The sequence below is a fragment of the Sinocyclocheilus rhinocerous genome, unplaced genomic scaffold, assembly GCF_001515625.1.
Source record: "Sinocyclocheilus rhinocerous isolate Xijiao unplaced genomic scaffold, SAMN03320098_v1.1 scaffold1554, whole genome shotgun sequence".
Taxonomy (NCBI): domain Eukaryota; kingdom Metazoa; phylum Chordata; class Actinopteri; order Cypriniformes; family Cyprinidae; genus Sinocyclocheilus; species Sinocyclocheilus rhinocerous.
In genome coordinates this window covers 253,671-264,740 of record NW_015641022.1, presented here as the reverse complement: position 1 = coordinate 264,740, position 11,070 = coordinate 253,671, and the positions used below count along the sequence as shown (strand labels likewise).

At 35.0% G+C, this 11,070-nt stretch overlaps 1 protein-coding gene across 1 annotated transcript; it reads left to right on the top strand.

The window, feature by feature from the left end:
- Positions 1–4,254: 4,254 nt before the first annotated feature.
- On the top strand, positions 4,255–8,392 carry LOC107754007 (twist-related protein 2-like). Its single transcript, XM_016570310.1, has 2 exons — positions 4,255–4,952; positions 7,851–8,392. Exon 1 carries the CDS (start codon positions 4,430–4,432, stop codon positions 4,919–4,921), a length of 492 nt encoding a protein of 163 aa, XP_016425796.1. The 5' UTR covers positions 4,255–4,429; the 3' UTR covers positions 4,922–4,952; positions 7,851–8,392.
- Positions 8,393–11,070: the final 2,678 nt, after the last annotated feature.

Here is an 11,070-nt window from a genome sequence, read left to right as displayed (position 1 = left end):
ATTAACAAGTCGTAATTACCGTATTCCAATCATTTGACCCGTAATGTAAGTGTGCAAATACATTTTGGGGACACTGTATTTTTAAAATTAAGAATATGTTCTTAAGGATACCTGCACAAAGTTCATGACTCTGCAAGTGCAAACGGAGAGATTATCCATGCAAACATCGATGTTTGCAGGAACATGTTTGCACTATTAGTTCACCAAGGCTTGCCATCTTCACACCACATCCACAGAGTGAGGAACAAGGCATCTGTTGATCCTCAGCTACTTGCTGAAAAGATAAAGGGAATCGTCACTGAAAAGCACATTATGGAGATTACATTTTATACAAGTGTTATGTCATTTCCAGTAGCAGCAGCAGTCATATCAAGACTGACTGCACTTTCAGTAAGAGATGTTGCACTGACATCAATGAAAAACAGCTGTGTGTGAATCTTTTGTTCATCTTGGCATTGCACAAACTTTGGATGCATTGGCTCACTGAGACAGATATATATATATGCATTGATATATGTGTGCCCAGCCCCTTACAAAACACAGTCACATTTAAAGTTCATCTGTACAGATGAACAGCTTAGACTGAATTCTAACACTTTTATCGGGACTATAATATTTATCACATCTCTAAGACGGTCTTACAAATCTCCACAATTCTTCCCAGAACATCTATAACCAATTAACATGACGCATGTCTCACTCTATGAGGTTTCAATTATTCACTCACTAAAACTGTAAGACCACCAGATTGTCTTCTGCATGCCTTTACTATTTGTCTCTGAATCTAAAATAGGCCTGCAAACATCTGCAGGTTGATGTGACAGGCTGCAGCAGAAAGGATTTCAGCTTATTAAAGAGTTCCAGGCCATGTGGAGCTGATTTGGAAGTGTGGAAGAGATATAAACACGTCATCTCAGCAGAGTGAAATATGGCACGGCGTATCTTTGATCTGATGTGGGTCATCTCCAGAACCTGCCGGCTGGGTCAGATGGTACCCGACCTGCCCCTGCTGAGGCCTTCGAAGAAATGGTATTACTGCGTATATATACCACTAAGTCACGAGATTTTAGTCTGGAGAGGCTGCGCTGTGCCTCTGGGCCATATGGAGTCTATCTGAAGCAGCGGTGTTGATGGAGCAGGTCAGGCCAGGGGGAAACAGGCTTCAAAGTTGGGCACATGTCAATGTCTCTCTTATCCTTTCACTATGAATTACAGGACAGAAGATAGTCATTCTTCCCAATCGCCTGATCGCCTTCATCCTGCTGGAAAATCCAAAAAGTGTTTATCAAAGGCAGGTACTTCACCCTTAGCTCACCCAAAAATAAAAATGTGGTCATATTCACTCACCTTCATGTCGTTCCAAACCTATGCCATTTCAGAGAAGAAATTACTGTATCTACACTTTTAAAAATAAGTTGCCAAAAAGGGGGTTTTGCAGTGAAGAACCATTTTGGTTCTCCAAAGAATCTTTCCATGAACAGTGCTTAAAAGACCCAGTTTTCTTAATGTGAAGAACATTTTTATTAATCTAGAGAACGTTTTCCATTATAAAGAACCTTCTGTGTAATGCAAAGGTTGCATGGGGGATGTTAAAGATTCTTCATGGAACCATCAATGCCAATAAAGAACCTTTATTTATATACCTGTTAATTTCAGCCGGATATAAATTTATGGTATTTTTATGTGATTTTTGGAGCTTGACATCCCCAATTCTCAATTATTTTCATTATATGGAAGAGAGCAGACAAAATTCATCTTTTGTGTTGAAAATAAAGGTTCTTTATTGGCATCGGTTCCATGAAGAACCTTAAACATCCATGGAACATTTCCATTGGGTTCCAAATGGTTCTTTATAGTGGAACAAAAAAGTTATTTAGATTATTCAAATGTTCTTCACAACTGTTGGCTGAAAGATTATTTGGGAAACCAAAATGTATTCTTCTATGGCATCCCTGCAAAAACCACACTTTGGAAACTTTACTTTAAGAGTGTACAGAAGAAAAAAAGGCACACAGTTTTGGTCATGATGCGAAGTAAATTATGAATTTTCATTTCTGGATTAACTACTCATTTAAATGAGTTCAGTCTGTCAGTGTAGAACAGAGGAGATGAAGCAGAAAATTCCATTTGGGATTTGAGATTCGATCTACATTAGGATGTTCTTGAGTAATATCAATGTGGCAGACATTGTTTGTTAGAACATATGTAAAAGCCGGTAGACACATTCAACAATTTTCGCCTTTCTTTATATTAGAGATGTTGTAGCATGTTAAACTATAATTGCGTCAAGCTCTTTGATTAAGAAGCATTCACGTTGCATTATCTTGAAGCTCTAAAACCATAAACATCCCTCACCGAAAATCCTTTCAGAAAGTCCGCGTTTTAACCAGAATGGACATGGAGATCATCTGAGCATCCTCAAGGCTATTCTCGCTGGCTTCGGCTCAAGTGTCAGTCATCTGTTCACATGTGGATTACATACATAAATCAAAGGGAAACAAATCTTCTTTCTGAAATAAGGCATAATTTACAATCGAAATCCTTACAAATGTGACCAAACTGCTGTCTTATACAAAACATCCCAAAGCCTCTTTTGAACACTGGACACTGGTAAAAGAAATCTGACATGCATTATTATTGTCATATTCAAAGAGACAGTCCAGGCCCAGCATTCAAATGGCCGTGTAAGAGAAAAAGCCTGTGAGGCTTTGCCAAGAGTTCTTCACAACAGGCTAACTCCTACATGTGTTAAGGGTATTGTGAAACCTTGGACTTATTCTGGAAAACAATAGGAAGAGGTCTTTCATCTGACTTGATAGGACTGCGTGAAGAAATTCATCTACGTCTGAAAGAGGTGAGAGACCTTTCGTGGCATCTTAATAACCATGAAAACATGATGACCTTAAACATTAACGGGGGACTTTCGGCATAAGGTGAATATGAAAATTCAATACATAATGCATAGCTTGAAAAATGAAAACTGTTGTAATTTTAGACATTTTTGTGAATTATCAAAATTATAAATTCCAATATCAACTAAGGTATATTTTAACTGAGAAGGTTTATATATACTGCATACGCTATATAAGCTTATAACAAGCCAATATATATTTTACATCTATAATTATTTTTTAAATAGGCCTCTTATAATTTCTTAATATCAGTTTTACCATAATACTTGCCCGTTTTTACTTCACCATTTTACATTCTTTTCGCATTTAAATGTCATTTTTTTACAGTGTGAGATTGACATATCTTCTAAAACTGAGAGTATCGATCTAAAGGTGGGGTATAATTTGAGTGGCAGCCGGTGGAGAATTGCAGTGTAACTTAAGACTGGTCCTCGAAAATTCAATACATAATGCATAGCTTGAAAAATGAAAACTGTTGTAATTTTAGACATTTTTGTGAATTATCAAAATTATAAATTCCAATATCAACTAAGGTATATTTTAACTGAGAAGGTTTATATATACTGCATACGCTATATAAGCTTATAACAAGCCAATATTTTAAGAATTATGGTGTAATATGTTGCCTTTTTACATTTTTAATGTGTTATATGTTGTTTTGTGTCTGTTTTACCGTTTGCATTTTGCTGTAATGACTATAATAGGCTGGTTAAAGGCAGGTGGCATTATGACAAAATACCCAATTTTTTTCTAGGGGCAGAAACAGGGGAAAGGTTTTTTTTTTTTTTTTTGGACAACTCCACACCTATTGAGACATATTCACTGACGTAAAAAGTGTGACAACTAGTCTTATAGAATAATTCAAAAAGGCATCAAATAAATAAATGAATGAACAAATAAATAAAACAACAATATTTTACCATATTACATGCATATTGCTTTGTTAAATACAATATACGTTGTAGTATTTCAAATGTGAGAATTTCTTTTTCTCCTAAAAACATTTTTAAAAGTATAATGTACATTATTTTACACCTATAATATCATATATACATTTTTTTTAATATCTTATGATTTCTTGAGAAATTAAGAACTATTCACTTAAAAAAATATGACAACTAGCCCTGATTGCTCTTATGAAATAATTTTAAAAAGCCATCAAATTAATAGATAAACAAATAAATAAACAAACACATCATATAACAAAAATAAACCTTTTAAATAAAATCTCAATGCAAGAAATTCCGGAATCTGCTTTCCGCATAAATTAGGTGATTCCTACTTTTTACCTATAAAAAGCATCAGAGACTAGGATAAAGTTTCCCAAAAAATTAGGAAAAAACTTCCTGCGGGAGGAAAACTGTGCCAAGCTCTACTTCTGGAAGTGGAGGCGCAGTCTCGGGACTTCGGGAGGACAAACAAACTCCAGAAAAACGCACGGATATAACGGTCTAACCACGGATTCAAAGGTGGAGAGCGCGTTTTCTCCTCGACCTTCTCATTTCTTTAAAAGAGAAATGGAAGAGAGTTCAAGCTCTCCCGTCTCCCCAGTGGACAGCCTGGTGACCAGCGAGGAGGAGTTGGATAGACAACAGAAAAGTTTCGGAAGGAAGAGGAGACACAGAAAAAAGTCGAGCGAGGACGGCAGCAGCCCGAGCTCCGCGAATAAACGCGGCAAAAAGCCGAGCCCGAGCAGCACTCAGTCGTTCGAGGAGCTGCAGAACCAGCGCGTGCTGGCGAACGTCAGGGAGAGGCAACGGACTCAGTCGCTGAACGATGCCTTCGCGTCTTTGCGCAAAATCATCCCCACGCTCCCCTCGGATAAACTCAGCAAGATACAGACGCTCAAGCTCGCCTCCAGGTACATTGATTTCCTCTATCAGGTGCTGCAGAGCGACGAGATGGACAACAAGATGTCGAGCTGCAGCTTCGTGGCGCACGAGAGACTCAGTTACGCCTTCTCGGTGTGGAGGATGGAGGGCGCGTGGTCGATGTCTGCGTCCCACTAGCCGCGAGACTCGTCCATACAATGCCGAAAGGGTGGGTAGAAAGATGGCAGTTCATCTTAAGACGTTATTATATTGTCTAGCTCTTTGATTCGTTTTACTCCGTTCCTGTAGTAAAACCAGGCTTTTAGAGAAACTCCAGCTGTTCTGGACAACTGACACTGACAGTTCAGTGCACGAATGCAGCACTCTATCCTCTTGACACCCTTAAAATGGTCATTTAGGTAGGTAAAGTATTACAATTATTTTTAAAAAAGAAGATATTTTTAAATTAGCTAGGCTATTACTGATGCGTGGATGTGCTACAGCAATAACCTGAACTGATTGCACTTAAGGAATCCCTACATCCTCCTGAGGCCAAGCACAAAAAGCATTTTGATTATTTTACAGTTTTTAATACAGAATAATTAGAAATATATATATATATATATAAAAAGAATGTTGATTTTATATGTTAGACTAAGTCCTATTATTTTTTTATTGTTAGAGAATGTCTTCATAAGATACACTAGGATAGATATTAAAATAAATGTTTAATGTAGTGGCCAAATAGCTATCACGGGGATATTCAATTCAATCTGGTGTCACAGAAAATGCCAGAACGTTTTTAAAGATACTTTAGGACATAAACCAGTGGCATGTATAATCTCAGCGATTATAACAGAAATGCTAGAGGTCACGATATGCCATTTGGACTAAATTAATATGGGAGAACATACATATACATGTATAAATATAGGCTATAGAACATATATTATTATGCTTTAAAGACAAACATAAAATCGTAAAACCCTCTAAACAGTAAAACGCACCATAGAAGCGCGCGCATTTAGAGTAAGAAATGAACTTTCATCATAATTACTATGAGAACTGGCTGATTACACATTCCTTGACTGCTAAATTTTCTAAAGAGCCAAATATTTCTAGTAAAATCACAACAGAGAAATCACGGACAGTATGGAGAGAATTATAGCCTAATGTAGCCTATGTTTTCTAAAAATAACACGGAAAACAAACTCTGGATTCTCATTTTTCTCAGTTAAGTTCATATCACGACGGGTCAAAGCGTTTCCGACTTTTATCCAGAACAAATAAACATATTCACATAATATCGTCAATCTTACGAAACGAATGACGACCCAACCAAGCTCCTCGCGGATCATTTATATTTAGGGGAACATTTTCCCTTTAATGAATAAAACTCACATTTCACCAGCGATTTAAAAGCTGGTTACAAAGCGCATTAGCCTAATAAACGTTAGCTAAAAACACCGTGAGAGAGAAATGGAAAATAATTACTATTATCATGACTGAGGAAAAACTGGATGCATTTGAACGTTTTTATATATGTACAAAGAAATTAAGAAGGCTCTCTGAAACCCCTGAAAAAAAAATCTTGGTCTACACTCCTAAAAATAAACGTTCAATTTGGCTGTATATGGTTTTTGGGAGATTAAAAAAGTTCTTGTTAACCTACTTGGTTCTTCAGATCCGTGTTTTGGGTTCTTTAAAGCACCTGTATATTAAAGAACAGTGCTCAGTTGAACTAAAAGATTCTGCTATATGGTATCAGGAAGTGACGTTCCTTATGGTTCTGCAGGAACCTTCATTTTGTAAGTGAGAAGGTGCACTGCCACCTAAACCATGGTTTTGCTTGTGAAATAATTTTACAGTAACCACTGAAACCAAAGACTGACATCTTTAAGGCAAGGCTGAAATCTTTCAGGCTAAAATATGATACAACATGAGCAATTATTAAAAAGAATTTTGAGATGTTTAAATTAAAATGTATTTTCATTTTATTTAATAAGCTAAAATATGCATGCATTAGTTATATCTTGTGGTATCTATTATATGAACCTGCATGTCTATAATACTGAATACGGTCCTACTTTAAATCACCAATAATTGAAATGAGTAATCATAATTATGCATTTTAACCCATTTGAATCCACCAGTTAAAATGAGTTGGATAAAGCTGTTGGTTTCGTTGTATGCGCTGGATTAGGCCTCCATCAATCAAGACAACACACAACTGTCAAAAAATGTTAAACTCAATTCTTGTGATGATTTTATTTTGCATTCTAACTCAATCTTATGGGTTTTGCTTGTGAAATAATTTTACAGTAACCACTGAAACCAAAGACTGACATCTTTAAGGCAAGGCTGAAATCTTTCAGGCTAAAATATGATACAACATGAGCAATTATTAAAAAGAATTTTGAGATGTTTAAATTAAAATGTATTTTCATTTTATTTAATAAGCTAAAATATGCATGCATTAGTTATATCTTGTGGTATCTATTATATGAACCTGCATGTCTATAATACTGAATACGGTCCTACTTTAAATCACCAATAATTGAAATGAGTAATCATAATTATGCATTTTAACCCATTTGAATCCACCAGTTAAAATGAGTTGGATAAAGCTGTTGGTTTCGTTGTATGCGCTGGATTAGGCCTCCATCAATCAAGACAACACACAGCTGTCAAAAAATGTTAAACTCAATTCTTGCGATGATTTTATTTTGCATTCTAACTCAATCTTATGAATTTCTTTGGATAAAGTAATATATGCTACTGAGAAATCAGAAGAAAGGCAGGTGTATGGCTTCGAATTGCACACCAAACGACCTCCTAAATCACAGCTATTTTCCAGTGACGTAATTCCACCTGGCATTTGTGTAACATGTTTGAATCAAGTCTTTTCCTGTGTAAGCATGTGCTCCCACTCACAATTAAATAAAGGGATCATTAATAGCTTCCCATTTCTCTACATTTTAAACCAAGTCTGTGCGTTCGACCACAGACAAACCTTGAAGCTTTAGGCCTTCCCAGAAAATTCCTGCAAAGACGTTTCAGCACTATTTGATAGAAAGAAGCAGATTTTTGAACCTTTCTTATAAATGCTTTTTTTCTTCTTCCACAGACTGTTTACTTCCACTAATTTTGAAGACACCAAAGGATTTATTGATGAACCTCTAAACCTCAGTGAGGTGGCCAAAGGACATTCAGTAGATACACCTACGGGCTTGAGCATCCTCACGAAGGAAACAACGAAAGGAGCTTTTTATATAGAGGAAACGTAGATGACGTCTCCTGTGTCGTCAAATACATTTAATCATTTTCACAAGTTATTCTTAAATGTCGGCATGGTGATAGTACAGGAAGGCCATCTGTTATTAGTATGGAAACTATATTGTGTGTTTGTCTCTGAACAGAAGAGTTTACATATATATATATGTGTGTGTGTGTGTGTGTGTGTGTGTATGTATACGAACAAAAAACTATTGTAAATAGGCTACCTGTGAGTATTGTCAGCTTTTTTATGGGGGCCAATGCAATTTAGAGCAATACTTTCTTGAAGTACGCTGCATGGATGAATGCATACATATGATTTTTCCTATGCAACATTTTCAATTTCCGTCCATTGTACATTTTGCTTATTTATTAAAACATATTTTTGAACATTTATGGGGTGAACACTTTGCTTTGTCCATATAATCACTCTAGATATGCCAGTTTTTACTACAGTAAAGAACATTCAGATTTTCTCCTTATTTTGTTACAAAAAGAAACGGTTATAAAACAGTGCAGGTTCATTAGCCGAAGAGAAAGTCCAGCCAGCTTTACCCCTAAGCTTATAAAAAAAAAAGCCTGTCCGCTTTAATAAGAAGAAATCACTGAATCCAGACGGCTGGAGGCAAATGCTTTAACAACCGCAGATAACTACCGCATTTAAATACCGGACCCCTACCAGACCTTTTAATTTCTCCTTTAAATCTACACCAACGCTCGCAAAGCATTTAATTGTTTACATCTCATTTTCCTATGCTTAGTTTGATAGAAATCTAAAGGAAACGACTCCACTGTTGAGGCATTAATGTTTGATAAAAGCTCAGTTGTTCTGTAGGCCTGTTCAAGAATAATTGAACTCTGCTTTTTAAAACATCTGATGGCATTAAATCTCAAAACACTATGTCAGAAAACTTTTATTTCCAGTGTTTTTTTCTGGCACTTAATAACTATTTAACAAGTTGTGTTCATTATTTGGATTGCTTTTATCAATTTGTTTTCTTTTATGGCATTTTGGAGCTTTAAATAATAATTGAAGTCAACTGTTGAACTTTGGCAGGTACCTTTACATCAGATAAGATGTATGCCTGTAGACTATATGGGTCAATGACATGTAAAGATGATAAAAAAAATAAAAGTTTAAAAATATAAAATAGTTTTAATAGGTAAAAATAGTTAAATAAAATTGTTTAAAAATGTTTTTATACATTTTTAAAAAACATTTTCAATAAAAAAGGGGATTTTATGACTAATAATGTGGTGGTGTAACCATTAAGTGCAAAAGGGTCTGTTTTAGGGTTTTCTTGTCACATGGCAACAAAATTACTTCATACGCTGCACTTTTTTGATTTCACAATATTTTAAAAAGTCTATTTTAAAGTCAATGTTTTAAAACATAATCGATTCGCTGGAAATCATTCTAAGGAATAACTTTAATAAAAATAATTTTAAGGAAATAATAATAAAAGATTATGCCAGATTATGCTACAATAGGCCTACGTCACATTTTTTTTATAATCTCAGGACAGTTACACCACATAGACCTTATTAACCACACTGTAAAAGAAATTCTGTAGTTTTTACAAAAGAATTTTGCCAGCTGTGGTTGCCAGAATAATTTTGTAAAAAATACAGAAAAACTGTAAACACATTTACGGCCAAAAACTGTACATTTTACAGTATAAAACTGTAATTTATAAACAAGAACATTTGAATGTAAACTAGTAAATTCAACAATGCACACTGCTATTAAAATCTGTTTTGTACCTTTAACATACTGACAACCACCATAATAATGCAGGTGGTAAAAGAGAAAGCCACATGAAGAATCAAAGCTCATCACAAGTAGCTTCGCCACAAGCAGAAGTATATACTAATATATAGAAGGTGCACAGAGTCATTCATGCAAACACAAAACACCATCATGGTAACACACATGATACTTAAATAATGCATTAAACTTTCATTAAACAACAGAAGATGTAACATAAAGCCCAAATATACATAACTAATAACAAAAACTATAAAAAACCATGATTATTTAAACAAAATACTTTCAAATGTGGAGTGTCATGCAGGGAATTCTGGGAATATCAGTTTACAGCTTTTGACTGTAAATTATACATTGATCTGTTATTTTTACTTCTAAAAACTGTAAAATTAACAGCATTTTACTGTAAAATAAAAAATGTCTGGTTAGATATTTTACAGTTTTTCCCTGTATATAGTACGGGAACTTACTGTTAACCTATTAACAGTTTTTTCCCGTAGCGTTTTTACAAAATTGTAGCGTTAAAATTACACTTTTTTTTTTACAGTGCAATAAAAATATGAAAATGAATATTACCCTAGCTACTTTAAATATTGAAAACATGTTCATCATAGAAAATTTGTAATTTTACTGACCAACAAAATTGGCGATACGCCATTGACCTAAATATGGAGATACGCTTACGAGAAAACAGCTGCAGTTTAAAAATAAAAGTTTGTAAATATTCTCTTGTGGTGACTGGGAAACCCAAAGGAAAAAACACTCTGGTGAAAACTGCATTAGACTGTGGCTGTCAAATACGGCTTTACCGAGCTCAACGGCTCTGGCCCGAGCAGATATAAACTAAACGCTATTGGCTATTTTAAAAAGGGGGCGGGGCTGCTCGATATGTCCCGCCCTCTCTTCCTGTTTCAGTTGAAATTACGTCACACATAGAATAACGCTGCCTGTTTCAAGGCACTTCAAGGGACCTTTAAGGAGCCGAAATGAGTGAACCAATAAAGCTGGAATGAACCGAACGAAAATAGACGAAAATACTCGAAATTTGAAATGGGTTGGTTTTAATAAATATCATTTAATTAAATAATGCAAACACTATTTTAGTCGAGTGATGTAAATGATTTTAAGTATTGTTTAATTTATATTAAATAAATTATATTTAGGTTCTAAATCAATGAAAAAATTAAATAAACAGCAACATGTGCCAACAAAAGGCTACATTGGTAAGTTTTAGAGCAAGTATGCAAAACCGTGATTAGGTCTAAAGTCATGACGTAAAAAAGAATTAGCCTACTGAATAGTT

Coding starts and splice junctions, on each gene's coding strand:
- LOC107754007 (XM_016570310.1), top strand. CDS start 4,430: ATGGAAGAGAGTTCAAGCTCTCCCGTCTCCCCAGTGGACAGCCTGGTG.